The 27,287-nt window shown below is 36.8% G+C and overlaps 1 protein-coding gene across 2 annotated transcripts; it reads left to right on the top strand.

The window, feature by feature from the left end:
* Nucleotides 1-9,150: 9,150 nt before the first annotated feature.
* CDK1 (cyclin dependent kinase 1) lies at nucleotides 9,151-25,583 on the top strand. Of its 2 annotated transcripts, none has more exons than XM_004049452.5 (8): nucleotides 9,151-9,268; nucleotides 10,828-10,889; nucleotides 15,400-15,556; nucleotides 16,360-16,483; nucleotides 18,777-18,947; nucleotides 22,618-22,781; nucleotides 22,876-23,017; nucleotides 24,607-25,583. In XM_004049452.5, the coding sequence occupies exons 2-8, from the start codon at nucleotides 10,853-10,855 to the stop codon at nucleotides 24,703-24,705; spliced, it is 894 nt and encodes a 297-aa protein (XP_004049500.1). In that variant the 5' UTR covers nucleotides 9,151-9,268; nucleotides 10,828-10,852; the 3' UTR covers nucleotides 24,706-25,583. The 2 variants fall into 2 exon arrangements, with proteins under 2 accessions (XP_004049500.1, XP_018891055.1); XM_019035510.4 differs by lacking the exon at nucleotides 9,151-9,268 and adding an exon at nucleotides 9,271-9,398.
* The last annotated feature ends 1,704 nt before the right edge of the window (nucleotides 25,584-27,287 follow it).

Raw genomic sequence — 27,287 nt, 5'->3', positions numbered from 1 at the left:
CCCATTGGATTGCTTGAAGTGCTGCTGGTAAACTCCCCATGGTGGCTTCCAGAGCTCTTCACAATGTGAATCCAACTCTCCTTCCATTCCTCTAAGCCCTTCAGCCCCTGTACCCACCCTACCCTCCAGACAAATCCCACTCCTGGATGTTATCTCACCCCTCCCCATGTTTCCCTCTTTCTGCCTAGAGTGCCACCCACCTAGTCGACTATCTCTACCCCACTGATTTCCTTCTTCCATCTCTACTTGCCAAAGTTGTGCTCATCTTTCAAGAATTACTTCATATGCACTCTGTTAAACTGTAACAAGCTCCTTTCATCAGTCCCAAGCAAGCCAGGTGCCTTTATGACACTGCATAGGCACTGTTGCATATGCTGTTTCCTTTGCATGGATGTTTAATCCAGTCCTACTCTCCCTCATTCCCATCTGAAAGGATAACATCATCTTTCCTTCCAAACACATGGCAGGGATCACACTGCCTTCCCAAGAGTTATTTTCCTTTCTCCTGTGACCCCATAGCAATGTATGCAACTTTCTGTTCCAGTACCCACTATGCGAGCTATTTTTGTAAGAATAGATAGTAATCAATGAGATTAAGAAAAAGAAATCATGTGTGAAGAGCTTACCTCAGGCTAAGCACTGATCTAAGTAAATGTTATCTGGATAACTCATTTTATGACCAAAGCGTTACAACTGGGTACTATTATTATCAACACTTGAGTGGAGAAGGCACAGAGAAATGAAATTATTGCCCAAAGTCACAGATGAGGTAAGGCAGGAGCCAGGAGTTAAAAAGATTTGAGACCAGGTGGTCTCTAGATCTGAGCTTTTAACCACCATGATGGCACACCCAATTTAGAAGGGCCCTTTGTCATGATAGCACAGCCAACATGCCTTTTGAGTCTCTGGTTTAGGGATTGGCTGTAGAAAGAAAATATGATTCCAGGGTTAAGAAGAAGTTTTAGTTTTGTCTTGTTTAAGAAAAAGTTGATTTTTCTCTTTAAATTATTTTTCTTTGTATATGTCTCCCCACCTAGATTCTGAAGCACAGAAGGGCTACCTTGTATCTTAATCTTGTTTCTGTAGCCATTGTTTAAGCTAGTGCTTGGGGCATAGGAAAGGCTCTAATAATGTTATCAAATGTTGTTGACATAGCAGATGAAATATTTTCCTTTTTGTCCTATCTGGATGTGACCTCTTTTCTTTGTGTCCCCACTGCACTTGGTTCAAAAACCCAGCTGAAGGAAGATAATTGGTGTAAAGGAAGTATATTCATCTGTTGCGTTATTTCTTATCTCGTCTCCTCTCAAGCTCCAAAATCTCACAAATCACCACTAAAGAACTTACTCATGTAACCAAACACCACCTATTCCCCAATAACCTATGGGAATTTTAAAAAATTAAAAAGAACAGGTAGTCTAGTTCATCTTTGCATCTTTAATGGTCCTCAGATAATGCCAGGCAAACAGAAGACACTCCGTATTTGGTGAGTGGAACTGACACAATTTGGAGCTTTTGTATAGTGTTATGTGTTGTACTTCAGCAGCACATCCCTGCTATAAAATGATGCACAGCACAGAGCCAGATAAGGGATGTTCATAAGGAGGCCCTCAGGCACTACAAGACTCTGAAGTACTTGTCTCATTTTTGAGAAATGTCATTGTAGCTTTGCTCTTTGAAATTTGTTAATTATAGTAAACATTTAAAATGAATTAGAATATTTCATGATGTTAAATCTTCAGGCCTGTTTCATTTCAGATGACAGAATAGTGAGTTAAATTAGAACTTCATTTGTTTAACACCATTAGAAAATGAACTTTTATATGAATTCCTTAACTTGCTGATTAGAGATCTAATCATAATCCATTGCCTTTGTTCAGTGGGATGACTTTGTAAAGATAAAAACTTAACCACTTCTCACTCTGCATTGAAGAAAGGCCTATCTTAGGCATAAGTAGTATTGTGATCAAGTTTAAGGGACATCAGGAATCCATAAAAAATACCTAAGCAATTCAACTACAATGACTGCCCTGATCATTTCTCTCAGCTTCAACTATATATAAAATTGTCCACAGGTTAGATGTACTATATATAAAATTGTCCACAGAGTTAGATGTACCATGATTCTAATGAAGCTTAAGTGTCCCTCTCATGGCTCTGAGAGGGACACTTAGCAATATGCTCGTGTAGTCATGTTTTTGTAAAATGTATATAGTAAGATATTTTAACTACAGTTGATTAAAGCTGCTGTTTGTTTCCACTTCAATTCCCTATCAGTCACATTTCCCTACCTCTTCAATGGCATTGAGTGACTATGAACATTTTTGAGGTTCAGCCCAGGGAAGTTGAGTTAAGGATACATTGCTGTGATCTAAATGTTTATGTCCCCTCAAAATTCATAGTTGAAATTCTCATCCTCAAGGTAATGATACTGGGAGGCGGGTCTTTGGGAAGTGATTAGCTCATGAGAAAGGACCCTAAAAGAAGCCTGAGAGTCCTTGCCCCCTCTACCATGTGAGGTTCGAGTGAAAAGAGCTGTCTATGCAGAATCAGGCCCTCACTATACACTGGACCTGCCAGAGCCCTGATCTTGGACTTCCCAGCTTCCAGAACTGTGAGAAATAAATTTCTGTTGTATATAGCCACCCAGTCCATGGCATTTTGTTATAGCAGCCTGAGTGGACTAAGACATACTTTAGATTGGAATTAATGGTATCCAGTTGTTTATCCACAGCACTTCCAAGTTATTGCCAGCAGTCCTAATGTAGGCATGTCTCCCAGGAAACCCTTTCCACCTGCTCTGCAAACTCTCCTGGCATCTGGAAGTGAAGGTGTAGGGTAAAAGATCTTAAATGAACCAGAAGTAAGTAAGTAGCGGGTAACAGAGGAGAAGCTAACCTGTGGAAAGTTCTTTCAATTATCAGATGTGGCTGGGCATGGTGGCTCATGCTTGTTAATTCTAGCACTTTGGGAAGCTGAGGTGGGAGGATTGCTTAAGCCCAGGAGTTTGATACCAGTTAGGGCAATAAAACGAGACCCTGTCTCAACACCACCACCACCACCAACAAAAAATTAGCAAGGTGTGGTGGCATGTGCCTGTAGTTCTAGCTATTCGGGAGGCTGAGGCAGAAGATCACTTGAGCCCAGGAGTTCGTGGTTACAGTGAGCTATGATTGTACCACTGCACTGCAGCGTGAGAGACAGAGCAAGACCCTGTCCAAAAACAAACAAACAAACAAACTTAGATGTATAAAATTATAAGCAGATAGGACTTTGATATTCATCATTACCTCATGTAAACTGAACTTCTCTTGCGTCAGGAATATACTCATTAATACACCATAAACAATTATAAAAACATAAGATAATTTTTGGAATCTGGAATATTAGGAATCAACAAATTAGGATTACCATAACTCTTGCATTTGTAGGGCACACACTTAGAGCAGCAGTACAAACAGCTCAGATGTGAAATAAATATTTTCTCAAATTGGACAGAAATTCTAAAAATTTACATGATATGACCAGTAATGACATAGGAAGCCAAAGAAACTTTTTTGAAATGATCAATCATGCAAAACCAGTTTCGATTAACCATGCCAGAGGAAAGACTAAATTATCTTTTTTCTCTATATAGAAAATATTTTAAAATTGTGTCACGGAAAAACAAAGATGAAAGAGCTTGTAAGGTGAGTAGATAACAAAACAGTTAAAATATGAATCTAAAAAATGTAGCTAAAAAAAGTAGGACAAAAGGCATTATAAAGAGGAATCAACTAATAAAAATAAAATTTGTGGATTTTGTGATTTTATATGATTTTACAACTTAAAAAAATTCTATAATTTTGTGACTTCTTATTCTCAATACATATTCCCCCTCACACTTAATTTTGGATTCCTTTTCTTAAAAGGGATCCCTTTCTAAGTTTGTTCCTGCTGCTGTAACAAAACACCATAGACTGAATAATTTATAAACTATCACAGTTCTAGAGACTGGGAAGTGCAAGACCAAGGCACCAGCAGATTTGGAGTCTGGTGAGGCCTGCTCTCTGTTTCCAAGATGGTGCCATCTTGCTGCATCCTCACGTGGCAGAAGGGCAAAAAGAATGGACTCTGGGTTCTCACATGGCAGAAGGAATGGAAAGATACCAGCAGCTCTCTGCAGCATCTATTATAAAGGCATTAATCCCATTAATGAGGGAAAAGCCCTCGAGGTTTAATAATCACCTCCCAAAGGCCCTACCTCTTAATACCATCACCTTGGGGTTTAAGTTCCAACATATGCATTTAGGAGGGGCACATACCTTCAAATTATAGCAATCCGCAAGTGATATATACTTCAGGCCCCATGGAACCTACACTTACCCTTGGCCATATCCAGCCACATGGATGTCCCACAGTACTTCACTATCAATATGCCCAAAGTGATGCTCCATGCCCCATAGCTGCCCCTTAGCATCTCTCTAGAACAGCAGGACCCTCAGCCTGTTGCAAAGCCACACACCCAAGTCATCCCTGATGACTCCTTCTCCCTTTTTTAACCCAGTCCCAGCTCCTAAAAATATCTCATTGTCATTTCTTCCTCTTGAAACTCACTGACATCTCCCCAAGTTCAGCACCTGCTGGGACTGTTGCAGAGCCCTCCTTTGTCTGCTGGCTCTGATGCTGCATCACCAGCCCTCTTCATGACTTTTCCCCACTAACTCCCACTTATGACCATGTCACTGCCTTGTTCACATTTTTTTGTTCAAGTCCAACCTCTAATCCAAGACTTTTAGCATGACCTTGAACATTACCTTCAGGTATAGATATTATTTAACTCCCTAGCCTAATGTTTATGACCTTTGCTGAGCACCCAGATTCTGTTTATGTTCTGCATACTGAATTAATTTCAGTCTACAAACTTGCATTGTTCTTTCTTGTCAATGGATCAAGCTCTCCACCTTCATTTGTCTTCTTGGCAAACTCTTTTTATTCCTTAAGACTCAGTTCAGTCAACTTTGCTATGAAGCCTTGCCTGATGCCCTCTCCACTATGTTCTGCACACAGCAGTCTTCACCATATTGCATTGTAAACATTTGCACCCCACCTAGGTGGAAGATCCACAGCTACTCACCTGTTATCCTTGATCCTCATTAGTCCCAAGGTTGACGTATGAATCTCTTCTCCCTACACCATGCCCAGTTTCTAAAATTCCAATGAGAGATTAAGGTGGGTTGACATGTATGCATTTAAAGTACAACTACCAAAAGGTTTAGAGTAATCTCTTTCTCTTTTTGTGGGGGGGGGGGAATGAAGATAGGGGGCATGGAGGTTGTATATGACAAACTTTTATTATCTGTATTTTACACTTTGGATTATTTCTTAAAATTTACAGAAAAATCACATTACTTTTATAATCAGAAAAACGCCCAACTCTGTCATAGCAATGATAGTTCAGTATTTTCACTTGTGGTGAAAAGACCTGAATCTATATATCTTGTATTTTCTGTCACTTTCCTTTCTGAATTAACATGAAAAAAGATAAATCTTCTTCTTTTGCATACATTTTCCAGCAACTTTTAAATTTTTTTTTCTTTTTATATATTTGTCTGTATAGAGACAGGGTCTTACTATGTTGCCAAGCTGGCCTGAAACTCCTGGCCTCAAGGGATCCTCCACCTTGGCCTCCCAAAGTGCTGGGATTACAGGTGTGAGCCACTGTGCCTGGCCAATTTTTACCATTTTTATCCAGTAGCAATGGAGGCCTTGGCAAGACTGATTCATTCATTCATTTATTTATTCGTTCATTTTTGGGCTGGGGTAGTACATTCACGTGGCTCAATATTCAAAAGATACAAAACTCTCCTTTCCACCTCTGTACCAGGTCACTCTTGTATTCCACAGAGGACACATTTTTATTCGTTTCTTCCACCTCCTTCCCGAAGTTTATTTTTTCTTTTTTTTTTTTTTTTTTTTAGAAGGAGTCTCGCTCTGTCGCTAGGCTGGAGTGCAGTGGCGCCATCTCGGCTCACTGCAACATTCGCCTCCAGGGTTCAAGCGATTCTCCTGCCTCAGCCTCCCGAGTAGCTGGGATTACAGGCATGTGCCACCACGCCCAGCTAACTTTTGTATTTTTAGTAGAGATGGGTTTCACCACGTTGGCCAGGATGGTCTCGGTCTCCTGACAACGTGATCCACCCGCCTTGGCCTCCCAGAGTGCTGGGATTATAGGCGTGAGACACCGCGCCCGGCCCGGAGGTGTATTTTCAAGCAAATGTTCTCACATTTTTCTTATCTAAAAAAAACACTTGACCTGGGCTGCCATAACAAAATGCCATAGACTACGTGGCTTAAACAACAAAATTTTATTTTCACTCAGTTCCGGAGGCTTGGTGTGCAAGTTCAGAGGGCGGGCAACATCAGGTTCTGGCAAGGGCTGACTTCCTCACTGACAGGTGCCTTCTCATTCTAACCTCACATGAGAGCTACCAAGCTCTTCAGCGTCTCTTCTTATAAGAGCACTAATCCCATCACGAGGGCCCCACCCTCACATCCTCATCTAAACCTAATTACCTCCCAAAGCCTCATCTCCAAACACCATCCCAGTGGGGTGAGGCCTTCAACATATGAATTAGGGGGGTGGGGGGACAACAAACATTCAGACCATAGAAATACTTAAATATAAGAAACAAAACCAAAAAGACTTATGTGCAATACCAACTGATCTTTTCTTTTCCTTCCAAAATGGAGTTTACCAAAATACAAATATGAAGTTTTTCAGAGCACATACCTTCCCCTGCTCTCCTCTGCAGTTTTTTTTTTTTTTTTAATACCACCTCTAGGGTAGTTTTCCTAAAATACGGTTCCAAGGCTGTGTGTACCTCTCCTGCTCAGATCCTTTGGAACAGTGTTCAGTGCTCATCAGGATTCTGACTGTAAACTCCCTTCTCTGACTTTAACATCACACGATGCAGTACTCCCTGCATTCTACCATGGGGCGCACCCTGAATTACCTGGGTTGACTTTCTGGCCTCTGTGCTTTACTTATACAATTTCCTCTGTTTGGAAGGCCCACTCCACAATCCTTTCCCCAGCCTTTGTTCAAATGTCACTTCTGCTAGCATTAGCAGTTTCCTCCTCTGGGTTCTCACATCGCCCTGTAACATAAGTTACAAGGTAAGTACCAGAAGAGAATTCTCAATTATCATCCTGCTCCCCTACCCTCAACACCTCCAGCGGTAACTGTATCTTATTCATTTTTGTGTCTATGAAGCACAATGTTGCACTTTGGAGATACTACATAGAAGTTGGCCCAAAGGGTAATAAACTGTATTTGCCAAGATGATAGCATGGATTTACAATAACCTCTGAAACTTTATAAAGAAAGATGATTGAGTTAAATTGATACACCTAGCATCACAGCTGTGGAAGCTTGTGGTCTTCTTTACGTTAAAGGTAAAATGGATATAATGAATTAGTTGCCGTTTTTAGATGATATAGAAGTTGAATTCCTTGCTTAAGCCTCTCAAAGAGAAAGACATATTAAAATTCATTAAAACCAGTACCATAAACTGCACAGAACAGCCTGGTTCCCTAGAGCACTTCTCTGGGGCAGTCAGTTTTTATTTAAAAAATGAAGTTTGGATTTTAAACATAAGTTTTAAAAGTGATTAGGCTGCAGCAGGAGTTCTTAAATTCCTGCCTACACCATGACTCCCAAATGCTCTGCCTCTGTCGCCTAGGAACAAAAATTGTCAAGGTTGAGCCAGATGCAATGTATAACACCAGATGATAGATGCAGCTCATTGTGTTAAAAGGTGTTAAACACTTAAGTGCATGTGATATACTCTATATCACAAGGGTAAGGAAGTTCCATTCCATATCCTGATTTGGGTCTTCTAATACATACTTGTAGTGGATGTGGTAATCAGTGTTTGTTCTATGTCCCATTAGGATCAATGCAACCAGAAATCCTTAAAATGGACTTTTACTATGTCTAGCTCTGTTTTACTGTTCTATTTGTTTATTTTAAAAAGATTTTAGAATGGTGTTTAGGTTGGGCTGGTGGCTCACGCCTGTAATCCCAGCACTTTGGGAGGCCAAGGCAGGAGGATCGCTGGAGCCTAGGAGTTGGAGACCAGCTAGGGCAACAGAAGGAGACATCGTCTCTGCAAACAAACAGAAAAAAAAAAAGTAAGAAAGAAAGAGAGAAAGAAGGAAAGAACGAGAAAAAGGAAAAAAAAATTAACTGCAGTAAGTGCAGAAATCTCTCTTAAGGATATGATGGATGGCAATGAAGACAGAGTTTTTGACACTGGATTATTTAAAGCATAATTTAAGCCTCTTTCTCTCCCCTCATAGAATTGTGAATTTTTGTGTTTTAATAATATTTAAGCCAGGCGTGGTGGCGAGTGCCTGTAGTCGCAGCTGTGCTGGAGGCTGAGGCCGATTGCTTGAGCCCAGGATTTGGAGGCCAGCATGCGCAACATAATGAGAGCCAGTCTCTAAATACATGCCTCTCTCTGTATATTTAAAATTCTGATGTGAAAATATTTTGAAATTTAAAACATTTCAAATGTTTTTAATTGTATAATAAACAAAATGTAAATAATAAAATAATTTAATATTAAATTCAAAAATGAGGTAGAAACAAAGCACAGCGATATAAATAATAAATTTTCCTTTACATTTTTGAGGCGGTCTTTTGAGTTTTCCATTTCCTTCTTAAGGTCACTGAAATGTGCTCCTTGGAGCCAGCCCGCAAATCACGCATTTAGAAAAACATAACTATACACTCCTAACCCTAAGTATTAGAAGTGAAAGTAATGGAATCTCGATGTAAACACAATATCACTTTTTTGATGAGCTATTTGAAGTATAATAAATTTGAACTGTGCCAATGCTGGGAGAAAACATTTAAAAGAAGAACGGAGCGAACAGTAGCTTCCTGCTCCGCTGACTAGAAACAGTAGGACGACACTCTCCCGACTGGAGGAGAGCGCTTGCGCTCGCACTCAGTTGGCGCCCGCCCTCCTGCTTTTTCTCTAGCCGCCCTTTCCTCTTTCTTTCGCGCTCTAGCCACCCGAGAAGGCCTGCCCAGCGTAGCTGGGCTCTGATTGGCTGCTTTGAAAGTCTACGGGCTACCCGATTGGTGAATCCGGGGCCCTTTAGCGCGGTGAGTTTGAAACTGCTCGCACTTGGCTTTAAAGCTGGCTCTTGGAAGTTGAGCGGAGAGCGACGCGGTTGTTGTAGTTGCCGCTGCGGCCGCCGCGGAATAATAAGCCGGGTACAGTGGCTGGGGTCAGGGTCGTGTCTAGGGGACGGTCGGAGGGCGAGTATTGAGGAACGGGGTCCTCTAAGAAGGCCGGACCGGAGGGCAGGGATCTGCGCGGGGCCCGGCTGGGCCTCGGGGGGCGGTAGGCAGGGCCTTCGCCTGGGTCTGGGCGTGTGAGCCACACTGGGCTGGCTTTAGAGGGAGGCTATGGGAGCCCAGCCTGGCGGGGTTAGGCGGCGTGGGGGTGGGGGTTCGGGGCTGCAGTCAGGAGTTGAGGTCGGCTGTTCTCAGGAACTGCCTGAAGAGGCTTTCGGGTCTTGATTGAAGCAAAATCCGCTCCCCCACGCTGAGCGCCTGCGGAGTAGCAGGCTCTTTCCTGGGCCCGGCCCCTGCGCGCCCTGCCATCCCGCCTCGGGGGTGGGAAAGTGGGACCACACCTGGGCCAGGTACAGGCGCGGGTCCCTAGAGCCAGGCCGCCCTGAGAAACCGATCCTGGAACTCGTGGGCCTTCTTGGGCTTGCTCTGCCCACGGCCCCGGCCCACCTGGAGCTGTTAAGGACACTCAGCCCAGGCACTTAACTCTCATGAGCAGTGTAGTGCAGTTTTTTTCATTTAAAAAGATACATCTCTGCTTTCTGGATTGATTTTTCTTTGAAGATGAATGTGAGAAATAGAACTTAAAGGTCTATTCTGAGTGTGCTTTATAAATGATTTTATCATCAGTGATGGGTGTTAGAAAAATCTAGGTAATTATGCCTGGAGTTCTGACGTTTCATTGGCAAACTTTAGAGGAAGTCTTGAACTTCTGGTTGTCAGCTTTTTTTTTTTAACCCATTCATTGTGATTCAAGTATACCGTTTTTCTGCTTAGTCCTTGACATTGTTTAGGTTATAATTAGAATTTTATCTGTGGAATTGCACTTTTCATTCTTTTGTTTTAGGGTGCTTAAGTGATATTTCCTACTCTTGGAAAAAGTACCTTGAAAGTCTTGAGCATGTTTGTCTGTGACCTCAGCAAGCAGAGGAAAAAGATTAAAATTGTCACGTGGGCAACTGTAAACACTTAAAATGTTTTTGTCGTTTTAAACAAAATTTTCGTAATGAACAGTCTGAACACATTTTAGTTCTGTCCTCATAACTTTAAAAAATAGTGTTTTGAATAAAATTAGGAGTATCATAAAGCGGTATAAATTTGTTGAAATATTTGGGTATAACTTTGGCACACGCAGGTACTACTTTAAAGTGTCACAAAAAGGGAACATAATTCTGGTTTTTGTTTGGAAAGAATAGACAAGTTGATACCTGAATTTGAGGGTTATTTTGATTGGAAGAAGCTAAATACTACACTAGTATAGAATATACACGTTTCCAATGTCTCAGGAGTCAAGAAGGATGGAAAGTTATTGTAGGAGTCCTTACCCTTGTAAATATTGTTTGAATGTAGTTAATATTTATGGAATACTTATGCTGCAGTAGGCACTGTGGAAAATGCTTTACATATAGTGTTTCATTAATGCTTAAAACTACTCGAGTTAGTGGCATGTAATTAAGTCAGTTTTTCCTTCATTTTAGGATCTACCATACCCATTGACTAACTATGGAAGATTATACCAAAATAGAGAAAATTGGAGAAGGTGAGTGGTTTTAGTAAAATAAATTTTTTGGAATGATTTAACAATGCTACAACTTCTGTAATGTGAACACATTTAAATATTTATTAAAATTCAACCATTAAGATGTCTTGTAGTACCAGTGTGCATTAACATATGTTCTTTACTTAACGCAAATTTGTTCACATTTCAAGAGAATCGAAATTACCGAATCCCTAATGACCCTTCGCCTCACCCGCATAGTCTTACAGTCTTCTGATACTAAACACTTATAGTAGTACTTGTATTTTGAAGACACTATTGATAATTTGCATGTGTGTTGAGGGGCAGAGGTTAGGGCTGCAGAATTATGCTAACTTCATAATATATTTTTAGTCTCTTTCAATTGTTTTTAGGATGATAAATATTTTTATCCAGACTTTATAGACTGGTTACAATAATTGACTTAATCTAATTTAAATAAAATTTCTATTTAGTTACCCTAAGTATAAATGACCTGTCATATATACATGTTTAAGCTATTCTAAAATTATAACTTATGTATATAATCCTTCCCTTTCTGTGGTACTTGAAGGAATGTTTAGATCTATATATGGCACAAATGAGGGGTATATCCCTTCGCCTGTTCCTCGACTCCAGCAGAACATTCTCGATTCTCCAGGTACAAAATAATTTGCTAATAGAATCCAGTTTATATAGGTTCTGCCAGAAGAAAATTCCGAACTATATTTTTAATGTGATCAAAGACCCCACTTGACAAGAAATAGTGAAAAACAAGGGGGAATACTGGAGGGAATTTAGTGGAAAAGGAGTGACAAGTTAGTGTGGTGTTCGATTGGAGGTGTGTGTGTGTATACATATATATATATATTTTTAAGTCACTTAAATACCTCATACCCATTCTACTAAACAAATTTTGCTGCTGAATTAAAAATATGTGATTAGTATGTCTAATGCTTTGTAGTGTGTTTCTTAAATTCCCAGAGAATTTGTGCTGATTTTAGTTTGGCATAAAAAGAGACCTTCTTAAAGTATAAATATATTTTTCTTTAAGATGACAGAACTCCAAACATACAGGAGACTGCAGATTTGACTTCTGAGAAAAGTACTTTAATTGCTACTATAAATAGGAGCAGTTAAAAGAATGTAATTTTAAATTTAATCCATTACATTCATGTAAGTCATAAGACTCCCATTCTTTATTTCTAGCAGTGTGACAGTGGTAAACCCTCTTAACTTTTCTGGATCTCAGTTTCTGCCTCTGCAAATGGTGATAATTGGACTTAACACGAAAGATATGATTCAATTGAACAATATTATGGAAAGCATTTGTTATGAGCGCTTTAACTCAGAAAACCTTCAAATGTTTATCATTTGAACATTGTATTATTACTATGAACACTGTCTCCAAAGCTATCTCTTCACCAGCTCCATCTAATGCCACTTAACTCTTAATTTGGATTTCTTTGATGTCCTCAAATGTATCCTGTGATTTGGCCTATGAGTTTTGGCAATGGCTGTTCTTTCTACCTGGAGGCCAGTTTCTACTGGCTTCATTTGTTATCTCCTCCTCTAGTCCAAGAGCGTTTTGTAGTTCCCTTTGCATCATGCTTGATATCCATTTTAATTATTATACCATAGGATCCTTGAGGGCTGGGGTTTTTGTCTTGTTCACAACTGTTTGCCCACTGCCTATCAGTAGTGCCTAACCCACAGGAGATAGCCAAATAGATAATAATAACATCTGTTTTCCTTGTTTGCTCTTCTGAACACTGTTGTTTCTTTTTCTGGCTTGTATTGTCGTTTCTACTCCAATGCCTGATTGTTTTGGATTATGTGCTGGATATTGTTTTGGAAAAAGGAACTTGTGGAAATAAATGGAGGCCTAAATGATCCACACAGAATTTTCTTTTGGTTCTGCCAGGTATCTGGTTAAAGTCTAGTATTAAAATACTACTTTAAAAGTTATATTTTTTCCCCTCAACTTTTCATTTTGAACATCTCCAAATCTATATTGAAAGATTTATGCAATGAACTTGTAATATTTTTACCAAGATGTTGGTGTTTTGTCATGTTTACTTTATTATCTGTATGTATGTTAGCATTATTTTTTATTTTTTTATTGACATTAATTCTGATTTAGAACAGTCTCTGCCTTTTGTCTCACTTGACAGTGAGTCTTGACAACCTAATTCATTTCTTAAATACCTCCAGACTTTACTATTTTAAATATTACAAAAATTGTTCTCTGGTTTCTTCCGAATTACAGAAATCTGAGTGTTGTGATACTAATCTTTGAAATCCTTCCTGTCTTAAGAAAATGTCTTTTTGGATCATAGAGTAGCTGTATCCATGGTGGTGGAACCTTGCCTGGCATTTAGTAGGCATTTAATAAATACTTGCTTAATGAAGGTTTTCTGCTTAAGGGCCTCCATAACTTGATCATATCCTACATATTTTTCTTTTGTTTCTTTTTGTTTCCTGGGATAAATCTTCCATTAGATTTAGACTGATCTCCTTCTAGGCTTACTTGTGTTAATGATTTTTGCCTCCTTAGTTATTTATACTTAGTTAAATACCCTAGAGTATGTCTATCTTTAGAATTCTTAGTTCATTTTGGAGCATATGCCATGTATTTCAAAAATAATTTTGGATGATTAACCAATAGAAAGTTCTGCTTTGTTTAACCCCTCTTCCAGTAGTTCAGTGAGAAGTGATATTATCTCTAAAATTCAACACATTGAGTGTTGGCCACTGGTTAATTGTTAATTCTGAAAATTATTTAGGATTAGATGAGATTGTACACTTGAGGGAGAAGAAAGGATGCTAGAAAAAAATTAGTTCTGAACTTACCATTAACTGTTTATGTGACTGTATTATGCAAGTGACTAATTTTCCTGAGATCACTTAAACAGTATGCCAGATGATTGTGCTACTGGTTTACCTACTTTTTGTGTTTAATGAGAGCTGAATTTACATCCAAAAAAATGTAGATTTTAAGTATATGAAGGTTGCCTACTTTTAAGGATGGCTGTGAGGATTAAATATAGTCAATTCTCCTTTAATGTAGAGTAATTTTGGTTATCAAAAAGTTATACATTAATCCACAATTTAATCAAAATAGTATAAAATGACTCGTGTCAGTTTATAGTTTTAAAATGACACCAGTATTTAAGAAAACATAGACTTTTGTATAGAGGTTCTGTCAAAAAAATTAAGCTTAAGTAGCATCAATTTGCTACTGCTCAAACTGCTTAATATTCTAACTAAGCAGTTGGTAATTTGTTGGTTGTTAGCCTTTTTTAAAATATTGCTACCTTCAGAGAAACTCATAAAAGCTATAGAAGAGGCCTTCTTCCTAGAACAGTGCACTCTAATCACTTTTGAAGTTAAACCAATGCCATGGAAAGCAAGCTATTCAACAAAATTTTGTGTGTACTTAAGGGGTTCAGGACCTCGCTAAACTCCAACTCGAGTTTAAAAAGACTTATCTAGGGAATTCAGCCACGTATATGACGCGTTTTAGCTAGTCTTCTCCCTTATTGCCATTTCATTCCCTGTATCCACCTCCTCCCTCCTTGCTATCCCTTATAATTGATATTGTTGCTCATTACCTGAAGCCTATATATCAAAATCAGTATTTCCATCAACTTGCAAATGGGTGTGAGGCTTTCCTAATATGTAGTACATACAATGTGCTTTATTAGGTTTAATACACAAACACCTGGTCTTTTTTCTCCATTCTTTTGAGAATGAGGACTGTTGACTGTATTTTGAGATACAGATAAAAGTGTTTTGAAAAGCATAAAGCACTCTACAGTATTTTCTGAAAGTGTCATAATGACTTTTATCAGTAATATTTCCTGAGCCCAAATTTTTACACTATATTTTATGCCCACTTCGTTGCAGGGTAGGATATTGACAGAAGGTTAATTTTAATTTGCAAATGATCTATTTTGTTCTGTAAAATATGCTGGAACATTAATGGTAATTTAGATGTATAGAAAACTTGTGATGACTACATGAATTTTATTTTTAAGCCATACAGATTGTAGTTACTCTGAATTTCTTTTTGGAAGCAATGAGGGTATGAGTAAGATACTTCCCATATGGCCACACCAGACATTTCTATCATGTGACCCTTATGGGATTCAATGATCTTGAAATCCTTTAGTTTGACCAGGTGTGGTGGCTCACGCCTATAATCTCAGCACTTTGGGATGGTGAGGCAGGTAGATTGCTTGAGCTCACGAGTTCCAGACTGGCCTGGGCAACATGGTGAAACCCCATCTCTACCAAAAAGACAAAAATTAGCCGAGTGTGGTGGCATGTGCCTGTAGTCCCAGCTACTTGGGAGGCTGCTGTGGGAGGATCCCTTGAGCCCAGGAGGAGGAGGTTGTAGTGAGCCTTGATTGACCCACTGCACTCCAACCTGGACAAGAAAACAAGACCCTGCCATAAGGAAAAAAGAAAAGAAAAAAAGATCTTTAGTTTGTGGGGTGTGTCACACAGCATATTATTTACTTTGTTTCAGGTACCTATGGAGTTGTGTATAAGGGTAGACACAAAACTACAGGTCAAGTGGTAGCCATGAAAAAAATCAGACTAGAAAGTGAAGAGGAAGGGGTTCCTAGTACTGCAATTCGGGAAATTTCTCTATTAAAGGAACTTCGTCATCCAAATATAGTCAGGTATGTTGTAATATCTGAATGTAAGCCATTTTCTGCATGCTATTTCAAATATAAATTTCAACTTGGAAATCTTTAGATTTGCTCAATTTCTTGGTCTAGCCTTACTGAGTGGACTAGAACCCTATTTTTGTTAGTTGAGAATGCCGCACATATGTAAAAGAGAACAGGCTGTTAAAGCAGGAACAGAGTTGGAGGAGCTTGGTGATGTAGATTAATATTTGGGCCTAGAAAAGCAAGGTAAATTGGCCATGGGAGTAAAGCCCTTTTCATAGAGCTTTGTCAACTCTCTCCTACTTGGGGAGCTCTAGTTCCTGAAGACCCTTTAGTTAGAGTCTTAAGAAAAGTAGCTAGGTCAAATGAAAAAGATTTTTTTTCCTTAAAGTATTTGCATTGGGTTTTTTTTGGAGAGCTGTCTTCCTAACAGTCCAAGTTAAAATCTAATTGTACTTGGCTGGGCTAGAGATTGGAAGTAGCTTTTAAGGTCAGATACCACTTTAAAATTTATTTGTATAATTCACTTCAATGAAAAAATAAGCTCTCAGCAATTAGTAGCCAACCTAGATATGTTCTTTTTGAATACAGGCTCCTTATAAATAAGCACCTCCTGTACAAGGCTTAATTTTAAATAGTTGCCCTGAGATTCCTTTCTTAAATTTGAGTTTTGAGTCTCTTCCATTAGGGAAGCTACTACGTCTTCCCCAGTTTTTATTATAGCAACTGAAATTATGGAAGGAGTTTTATTTTGTGAAACAGAGGTCAAAAATGTTTGCTGGATTCTTCTCTCATATATTTTTTTTCCCCAGTCTTCAGGATGTGCTTATGCAGGATTCCAGGTTATATCTCATCTTTGAGTTTCTTTCCATGGATCTGAAGAAATACTTGGATTCTATCCCTCCTGGTCAGTACATGGATTCTTCACTTGTTAAGGTAAAAGCTTAACTAATTTTATTAATATTTATGCATTGTGGATATAAAGGGACTATATATAGAAGTCCCTGCATTTTGTGGGAATATGCTTGGAAAAAGTGTTAGAATAAGAAAAAGTATTTCATTTTTCTCCCTCATGGTTAGTTTATACAGGTTAGAGATACCCATGTTATTACCAGATAGTGTTTCTAGTAAGTAAAAATTAGTGCCTGAGATAACATAGAACTGGTAAGTATTGTTGGAAGCTAGGGTAGTCTGGTCTTTCTTTGGCTGTCAGATACATGTAAAACAAAGTAATGAAAGCCTAGGGCAGAGTGGTGGTTGTAGGTGTTTTATTCCAGTTTTGAATATGTTTTGGTCAATTTATTGTAGACATTTATTATATTTCAGTTAAATTATAAAATTGTATAGTTTTAAGTACTGAAGTATATAAAAGTGTCTTATTCTTGCACCAGTTCTACCAAACCACTCTGCAGAGGTAGCGCTGTTGTTAGTTTTATTTGTAATCTTACACTTGTATGTATGTTCACTTTGTATGTGTATAAAGATTTTTTTTTACACAAGGTGGACTTATTTGCATATGTATGTATACATATTTTCCCTTTTTTGTGTAAAACATTATCAAGACGTAGATCTACCTATGTCTATTTACATTTTTGATATAATTAAACCACTTCCATATTGATGAACATTTAAATTATTTTCCAACTTGGTTATTGTTGCTCTTATTAACAGTACTGCACTGAATGTCCTTATAGATATTTATCTTTGTATGCAACTTTATAGGATAAATTTTTAGAATGGGAATGATGGATTGAAGATGTTTATTTACATTTTGATAGATATTGCTGGTTGCCCCCTAAAAAACTTGCAGCAATTTACTCTTAAATACTCATGGTGTGTAATACTTATTGTTTTAGTACATCATTGCCAAAACTTGGTTTTATCAATCTTTTAACTATGTGAAAAAGGCATATTAAGATTGTTTTAATTTTATATTTCATGACAATTTAACACTTCATATTTAGCTATTATAAACCGCCTATACCTATTCTCTGCTATATTTTCGTTAGGATACTTTCTTTAACAATCTTGCATGACTTTTGGACTTTCTGCTTTTATGTCTTGCTTAAGTCTTCCTCACTCTAAGATCGAATGTATTAGAATAATACATGTCAGTATTTTTCTGGTAGTTTTAGTAAGTCCTGTCTTCCACACATACTTTTTTTGTCTTAAATTCTGTATGGTTTAAGATTTATTTGGACTTAAAAACTGGGATACAGATTCAGCTTTATCTTTTTCCAAATGGCTAGCCAGTTGTTCTAACTGGTTTTATGTACAGGCAACAATGGTTTTACTTACAATTTTTCAGTTTTACAATGAAGCAGAAATGATGCACATTCACTAGAAACCATACTTCATTTACCCATGCAACCATTCTGTTTTTTCACTTTCAATACAGTATTCAATAAATAACGAGGTATTCAACACTTCCAACTATATGCTAATGTAAGTGTTTTGAGCACAATTAAGGTGGGCTACGCTTAGCTACGTTTGGTAGGTTAGGTGTGTTCAATGCATTTCGACAAGGTATTTTCAACTTAGAATGAGTTTAACCAGATGGATCATCCGTTTTGTTTTGTTTTTTGAACACCACTTGTCCCTCTAAGATGGAGCATTTGTTTGACTTTCCAATTTCAAACTGTAAGTCATTTTTCTGTGTACTTTGTTTTTGTAATATCCATGCTACTTCAGATGTCAATGACATTGTCTTTGGCAACAAATGTCTTGTAAAGCACTTTTCTCTGAACTAAGCAGCATTTTATGATAATTTTATCCATTGAAATATATAATCATAATATCTTTGCCATCACTTTTAGAATCTAATTTTTTCAAGAAGGAAATGAATATGTAAAAATGAAAGATAGAAAAGGCCAACTGTATTGAAGATACAAAATAGAGTTGGTAGCGGTATATAGAAGAAAAATCAAGAGGCTTCTGTGTAGAAAACCAATTTGTAATTTAAGGATCGGGGACCAAAAATTTTTAAAGACTAAATGTGTTCACATTACTATAGATATGTCTATAAGGTGAAGATCCTTTTCTTAGGTATACAAATGTGATGTTGTATATAAATGGGCTTCCCACCCACAAATGCTTATTAGCCTAAAATGGCCTGAAAGCTCTAGTAATTAAATTATTTCTCTGTGTCCTAATTTTTTGTCTTTGAAACAGATTATTTAGAAAATCATGTACTTTGCTTAAGTTTCTAACTTTTACTTGCTTTTTCCAGAGTTATTTATACCAAATCCTACAGGGGATTGTGTTTTGTCACTCTAGAAGAGTTCTTCACAGAGACTTAAAACCTCAAAATCTCTTGATTGATGACAAAGGAACAATTAAACTGGCTGATTTTGGCCTTGCCAGAGCTTTTGGAATACCTATTAGAGTATATACACATGAGGTAAGTGGAACAGTGGTTTTTGATGGCTTTTGAATGTGTGTGATTGCTAGATTATTTTCTGTATTTGTGAAAGTCAAGAAATAACTCAATAAAAGATATCTACTCTGTGCCAGTATCAATTTATTGCCTCTCAGCTCCAAATTCATTGCATGCTATGTGAAAATGGAACTGAAGCCTTTAAGTATTTTTTCTTTACCAGCTGCTATGTTGTTAAGGTAGAGGGTACTAGAGGGACATGGCAGGAGGAAGGAGTTTTCCTAGCTACAGTTTTTACATTCTCATTATTTTTTACTTTATTTATTTACATCATTCCCATTCTTTGTTGTACTTTAATTCTTTATATTAAACTCTCCCCATTCAAATCACCACCTTGGTTTCTGTCTCCTGACTGAATCCTCCCTGATTATAGTCAGATTGATTCAAAGACAGGTTTTGTTCCTTAAGGTATATTATTTCTGATACATTTAGGAATTACTAACTATAATTTATGTTTGATCTGTGTTATATTGCTGACTTGGCATTTAGTGTTTCTGAAGGAAAGGGAACATTGTATAATAAAGGATTATTGAAAGGCTGTCTTCTGTGGAGTTGTCTACCCTTGACCCAAAGACTGTCTCCAGATCAAAACTAGTAACAGTGCTCATCTGATTAGATGTCTTGGCTGCTTGTTAGTCTTTATCATTTTTTTACATGGCTATATAAATAAACTAAGATTATTTTGTTTTCTTTGTCTTAAACAAATGCTATTGACCTCATTAGCTTTGTTCTAACAGGCAATATTTTTACCATATGATAAATATACTAAAATGGTTGGTTAGTTCTAGATCACTAATCTGTTATTTGACTTATTCACGTTTTTTAAATAATTTAAAAATCATTTTTTATCGACGCATTATTATACATATTTATGGGGTACAGTGTGGTATTTGGATACATGTATGCAATGTGTATTGATTAAATTGGGGTAGTTAGCATATCCATTGCCCCAAGCATTTATTATTTCTTTTAGTTGGGAACATTCAAAATTCTTTGTTCGGGCTATTTGAAAATTTACAGTAAATTATTGGTAACTGTAGTCAGCTTACAGTGCTGTAGAACACTAGAGCTTATTTTTCCTTTTGATCTGTAATTGTATTCATAAACCAACTTATCTCTATCTTCCTCTTCTAAGCCCTGAATAACCACTATTCCACTCTATGGCCATTAGATCAACTTTTTACGTTTTCAAATATGAGTGAAAACATGTGGTATTTATCCTTCTGTGCCTGGCTTATTTCATGGCTCATCCTTGTTGTCATAAATGACAGAATTTCATTCTTTTTTTATGGCTGAGTAGTATTCTAGTATTCCATTGTGTGCACGTATGTGTGTGTACACTACATTTTCTGTATGTGTGTATGTATACACCACATTTTCTTTATCTGTTGATGGAAACAGGTTGATTCTGTATCTTGACTATTGTGAATAGTGCTTCAATAAACATGGGAGTGCAGATATCTCTTTGACATAATTGATTTTATTTATTTTGGACATATACCCCCAGCAGTGGGATTGCAAAATTATATGGTAGTTCTAGTTTGTAGTTTTTTGAGCATCCTCTAAACAGTTTTTCATAATGGCTCTACTAATTTAAGAGCCCACCAACAGTGCGTAAAAAGTTGCCCTTTCTCTGCATCCTTATCAGCACTTATTTTTTTGTCTTTTGATGATAATTACTCTAACTGGGGTGTGATAGCTCATTGTGGTTTTGATTTGCATTTCCCTGATGAATAGTGATGTTGAGCACTTTTTCATATACTTGCTGGTCTTTGTATGTCTTTTGAGAAAGTTTTATTCAGATCGTTTGACCATTTTTAAAATTGGATTCTTACTATTTTTTTTTATTCTGGATGTTAATTCTTTGTTGTATGAATGATTTGCAAATAATTTCTCCCATTCTGCAGATAGTTGCATTATTCTGTTATTCTGTTCATTCTGTTGTTTCTTTTGCTGTGCAGAAGCTTTTTAGTTCGATATAATCCTGTTTGTCTATTTGTTATTGCTGAGACAGGGTCTTTCTCTGTCACCCATGCTGGAATGCAGTGGCGTGAACAGGGCTCACTGCAACCTCAACCTCCTGGGCTCCAGTGATCCTTCCATGTCAGCCCCCTGAGTAATTGGGCCCATACACAGGCATGCACCACCATGCTAGGCTAATTTTTACATTTTTTAGAGACGGGGCTGTCAGCATATTTCCCAGACTGTTCTCGAACTCCTGGGCTCATGCAGTCCTCCCGCTTTGGCCTCCCAAAGTGTTGGGATTATAGGCATGAGCTGCTGCACCTGGCCTCATTTGTCTATTTTTGATATTGTTGCTTGAGCTTTTGAGGTCTTATCCATATGATTTGTCCAGATCAATATCAATAACAGTGTTTCCTCTGTTTTCTTCCAGTAGTTTCATAGTTTAAGGTCTTATTTAATCCATTTTGAGTTGATTTTTGTGTATGGTTAGATATAGGGGTTTAGTTTCATTGTTCTGCATGTGGATTATCCAGTTTTTCCAGCACCATTTATTGAAGAGATTGGCTTTTCCCTAGTGAATGTTCTTGTCATCTTTCTCAAAAATGAGTTGACTGTAAATACATGGATTTATTTCTGGATTCTCTATTTTGTTCTGTTGGTCTCTGCGTCCTTTTTTATGCTAATATCATGATGTTTCGGTTACTATAGCTTTGTAATACATTTTTGAAGTCAGGTGGTATGATGCCTTCAGCTTTGTTGTTTTTGCTCAGGATTGGTTTAGCTATTGTGGGTCTTTTTTTGGTTCTATATGAATTTTAGGATTTCTTTTTATTTCTGTGAAGAATGTCCTCGGTATTTTGATGGAGATTGCACTGAATTTGTAGATTGCATTGGGTGGTAATATGGTCATTTTTATATTAATTCTTCCAGTTCATGAACGTGGGATGTCTTTTTTGTATCTTCCTAAATTTTTTTCTTCATTGTTTTATAGTTTTTAGTGTAGAGATTATACATCTCATTTGTTAAATTTATTCCTAGGTTTTTTGTACCTATTGTACATTAGATTGCTTTCTTGATGTTATTTTTCAGCTAGTTATTGGTGTATAGAAACTATTAATTTTTGCATGCTGATTTTGATTTTGTATACTGCAACTTTGTTAATCAGTTCTAAGAGTTTTTGGTGGAGTCTTTTAAGTTTTTCTATATATAAGATCATCTCTGCACACAGGGACAATTTGACTTCTTCCTTGGCAATTTGGATGCCCTTTATTTCTTTCTCATGTTTCTTATTCATGTTATAATGGTACTGTTAGTACCATCTTAGCAAGTAAGCAGTACCTGCACTTTGTTCAGTATCACCCCAAATCTATTATCAATGGGTTTGGTTTTTCAGTGGGGGGAAGATAAGGCTGTATAACTGTCTTGATCTTTAGTGATTTGAAAAGCAAAAAAATATTTATTATGCTTTTATCTGTTTTGTCTTCTAATGAATAGAACTTAGAAATGAAATATTTATCTTCAATTTTGTGTACCTTTAATTGACTTAAACAATATTATTGGTGGCAGTCATACAACCTTTAAAGGACAGCCCTAATAAAAATATAAATGTTTAAGTGTAGGTAATTTTATGCACCACATTTATTCATTGTAAAAATTTGCTTTTTAATAGGTAGTAACACTCTGGTACAGATCTCCAGAAGTATTGCTGGGGTCAGCTCGTTACTCAACTCCAGTTGACATTTGGAGTATAGGCACCATATTTGCTGAACTAGCAACTAAGAAACCACTTTTCCATGGGGATTCAGAAATTGATCAACTCTTCAGGATTTTCAGGTAGCTATTAAAAACTGAGATAATAAAGGTAACATATATATAACAATGAGATTACATTTATGCTTTAAGAAATTTTTGTTTTCCTGTTTTTTAGAGCTTTGGGCACTCCCAATAATGAAGTGTGGCCAGAAGTGGAATCTTTACAGGACTATAAGAATACATTTCCCAAATGGAAACCAGGAAGCCTAGCATCCCATGTCAAAAACTTGGATGAAAATGGCTTGGATTTGCTCTCGGTAAGGAGTGCCCTTGATACTGACTTTCAAATTATTGATGATTCTGAATATATTCAGTTCTTTGTTTTGCCTAGAAAATAGGAAGAACATTAACATTTTTGAGCTAGGTGTCTGTTATGTACATTGTATTATACTATCTTCATTTTAGATATCAGGAGGCACTAGTGGCTTTGAGAGGAGGATTTAGCATTAGTTTTTGTTTTTTATCTGACAGGTAGCTATGGACATTCTGAGGGAGAAGCCAGGATTAATACACATTTTTTTTTTAAGTTGCTGAATTGTAGTGGCTCTCCTTTCTAGCATTTTTGTCACTGCTGAGCCCTCTTAGTTTATGCTAGACGTAAGTGTTTTTCTTATTGGTTGATATTCTAAATTATTAAAGCCATCTTCTGAATAAGCTTTATTCGCACTTTGTACCTAGTTTCTCCATCAGAAGGATCTATTGCTATACCATTGTATACATTTTCTCATTGGTCTTCGGGTTACTTTCAGAGTGTAAAGACTCCTTATGCCACAGAATTAAGCTTAGATTTCCCCCAAATCGAATACTATAAATCAGATTCCTTAGTCTAGCCACAGTTGACATATCTTGGAGTGGATAAATCTTTGTTGCTGGCATTGTTCTGTGCATCATAACTTGTTTAGTGGCATGTCATCACTGTCTTCTACTCTCTAGATGCCATTAGTATACTCTTCACAGTTAGGACAACCAAAAGTGTCTCCAGATATTGCCAAATGTCTCCTGATGGGCAAAGTCTATCCCAGTTGAGAACCATTATTGTAAATTAAACTTGGTTTCAAATTTGAGCTTTATTCCTTAGCTCTGGGAACTTGCGCAAGTTACTTCCCTTCGAGTCTCAATGTCCTCATTTGTAAAATGACATTAATACCTACTTTTAGCTGTGGGAATTAAGTACCATGATTTACACAAAGCAGTTTGTATGGTGCTGGTTACATGAGAGTTCAGATGGTAACTAGTTAGTAAAATCTCTAGTGTGCTTGTTGATTTTATTTTATTTTAGTATTTCTTAAAGATCAAATTTAACATCAGTCCTAAACTTTATTTAGTTTTTTCTGGTGCGTAAACTAACATACTAAGTTGTGTGACTATAATTCATTTAGTGACTCATTTTTAGCTATTTTTATAACACATTGTGCTATGGGGGGTTTTATTTGGAACTTGTTGGAAGCTACATCAGAAACTGCCATAGTTAACTGCCATTTCAAGAATGTTGTAAATAACTCAGGTGGCCGTTTAATTCTCAATGTAAATATAATTAACTAGACATCTTTCCTATATTTGTGTCTCAGTTTTAAAGCTATTTCTGGATGCTTGAGTCTTACCATAATTGATAACAAAAAGGGATTATTGAGAATATCTATGATTTACAGAGTAAGTTATTCTAGACCTCAAGAGTGAAATGTAGGGGAGGAGACATTTGTGTGTTAAACTAATGGAAATGCTCATTTAATAGATATTCACTGAAAGTATTAGTTTTGGTTTATTGCTAGAAAAGTTGAGGTTTTATGGAGATTTTGTAAAAAATGGTTTATTTCCTAAATAAATATCTTTTTCTTTTTTCTCCCAGAAAATGTTAATCTATGATCCAGCCAAACGAATTTCTGGCAAAATGGCACTGAATCATCCATATTTTAATGATTTGGACAATCAGATTAAGAAGATGTAGCTTTCTGACAAGAAAGTTTCCATATGTTATATCAACAGATAGTTGTGTTTTTATTGTTAACTCTTGTCTATTTTTGTCTTATATATATTTCTTTGTTATCAAACTTCAGCTGTATTTCGTCTTCTAATTTCAAAAGTATAACTTAAAAATGTAAATATTCTATATGAATTTAAATATAATTCTGTAAATGTGTGTAGGTCTCACTGTAACAACTATTTGTTACTATAATAAAACTATAATATTGATGTCAGGAATCAGGAAAAAATTTGAGTTGGCTTAAATCATCTCAGTCCTTATGGCAGTTTTATTTTCCTGTAGTTGGAACTACTAAAATTTAGGAAAATGCTAAGTTCAAGTTTCGTAATGCTTTGAAGTATTTTTATGCTCTGAATGTTTAAATGTTCTCATCAGTTTCTTGCCATGTTGTTAACTATACAACCTGGCTAAAGATGAATATTTTTCTACTGGTATTTTAATTTTTGACCTAAATGTTTAAGCATTCGGAATGAGAAAACTATACAGATTTGAGAAATGATGCTAAATTTATAGGAGTTTTCAGTAACTTAAAAAGCTAACATGAGAGCATGCCAAAATTTGCTAAGTCTTACAAAGATCAAGGGCTGTCCGCAACAGGGAAGAAGAGTTTTGAAAATTTATGAACAATCCTATTTTTAGGTAGGTTTTGAAAGCTTTTTGTCTAAGTGAATTCTTATGCCTTGGTCAGAGTAATAACTGAAGGAGTTGCTTATCTTGGCTTTCGAGTCTGAGTTTAAAACTACACATTTTGACGTAGTGTTTATTAGTAGCCATCTAAAAAGGCTCTAATGTATATTTAACTAAAATTACTAGCTTTGGGAATTAAACTGTTTAACGAATAATGCTGCTCATTGTGATTCTTACCTATAAGCAGCCTAATTTGAATTATTTGCTGCAATCAAGAGAAGTGTACAATAGTTTTATTGCTTTTTTAGTGTACTTCTATCCTTTTTCCAACTATATCTCCTCTATTTTTCCTCCTCGTTAACAGGCTAGAATGTGCATTCCTGGGTTACTGATTTTTACACTCAATTGGATGTGTAATGAGGGATCTATCTAATCCATCTTGTCTTGGAAATTTTGCACTCTAGAAGAAAGTGTGTCACTTTCTTCAGCAGCGAGACCTTTTAAGATTGGTGGTTTGGTTGTCCTGTTCTGTGGTCTTTGGTGGAAGCCAGTTTGTTGTAAGAGAATGTAGAGCTTATTAATGTAAGTCATTTGGGGTTATATTGTGGAGGGTTGTTTAGGATTGCATGGCAGGAATTGGGTAAATGAAAGGTAACACTAAAGATTGGAGATGGTATAATGGCATATCTACAGGTCTGTGTTTCCTTATCTGCGAAGTGAGACATTGAAATAGATCTGTTTTGCAAATTGTGGATTGCAACCCTTTAGTGATTTACGACCAGCATTAATCACCAACCCCTTTCCTACCCCAGTGTAAAACAGAAACTATCAGTGTATCCTATATAATTATTTACTTATTTATTTTTTCAGTAATATATAGATACATGGGTGATACAAATGTTTGGGGCCTTGTAGATAATGTAGAAACAGCATGCAATCTCACCGCTCTTGCTCCACGGAGTCCAAGTGTCTGAAAAGTTGATAATACATCAAATTAGAACTGACTTGGTAGACCAGGGAAATGAGAGAGCTGGTAGGACACTGTCATCACTTGCTATAATGAGTGACCTACTTTTGATCCTATGTCAACTTCAGTGACTAGGTGAAAAGCTACTGAATTGTGTCCTCATCTCAAATGTATTTTTAAATTAGTTTGTGCTGTGGTACTTCTGATTAATTTTAAAATGGAGCTTGTCTCTAGGCCAGTGACCCTTAAGTCTGTTATGTGCTAGAAACACCCAGAAGCAAATTCTGGCACTACTGTGAATTCAGATTTTGAAAATTGGGAAATGTATCCCAATAATGCATTTTTTCAGAAGCTCGCCAAGCTGATTTAGATGAATTCCATTGTCATCAGTAGTGGTGAGTTTGACCATTAGGGGCCTATATCTGGTTTTAGTTGTCTTAAAACTTAATGACATCATGCAATATTTTTAAAGTTACTCTATTTCTCTTTGAGTTTGTACTCTTTAGTGGAGGGGAAAAAGCTGCATATTTCATACATATACCAGTATAGGCTTCATATATGTGAGCACAGCAATGAAGTCTTTACTAATTTATTTGGGCATGGCATATATAAATTAAAAGTTTTTGAAAAAATGGTATTTGAGAATTTAATAAAATGGCCCAATAAAGGGTCTTTTGGGGACTATAGATTAACAGGGTGAAATAGTTTTTAATTATGGTAAAATATTTTAAAGCGCTTGAGGAGACTTGAAAACTATTAGAGTTTTTTTTTTTTTAAACATTAGTTCTTTTGGCAAACTAGTTCATATGTCAACTTCGGTCTCATTCATGTTTAAATAATTGCCATATTCAAACGAGTCAGTGAGTTTTCACAGGACCATAGACTCATTTTGCACTGTGGACCAAGGACGTGTGTGGGATTTGGAGTGAAGAGAGTAGAGGGCATTGTTTAA

This window comes from Gorilla gorilla, chromosome 8 (genome assembly GCF_029281585.2).
Source record: "Gorilla gorilla gorilla isolate KB3781 chromosome 8, NHGRI_mGorGor1-v2.1_pri, whole genome shotgun sequence".
NCBI lineage: Eukaryota > Metazoa > Chordata > Mammalia > Primates > Hominidae > Gorilla > Gorilla gorilla.
This window is presented reverse-complemented; position numbering and strand designations above follow the sequence as displayed.

Coding starts and splice junctions, on each gene's coding strand:
- CDK1 (XM_004049452.5), top strand. CDS start 10,853: ATGGAAGATTATACCAAAATAGAGAAAATTGGAGAAG. Junction 10,890..15,399: donor AATAGAGAAAATTGGAGAAG/GTGAGTGGTTTT, acceptor ACTTTGTTTCAG/GTACCTATGGAGTTGTGTAT. Junction 23,018..24,606: donor ATGGCTTGGATTTGCTCTCG/GTAAGGAGTGCC, acceptor TTTTTCTCCCAG/AAAATGTTAATCTATGATCC.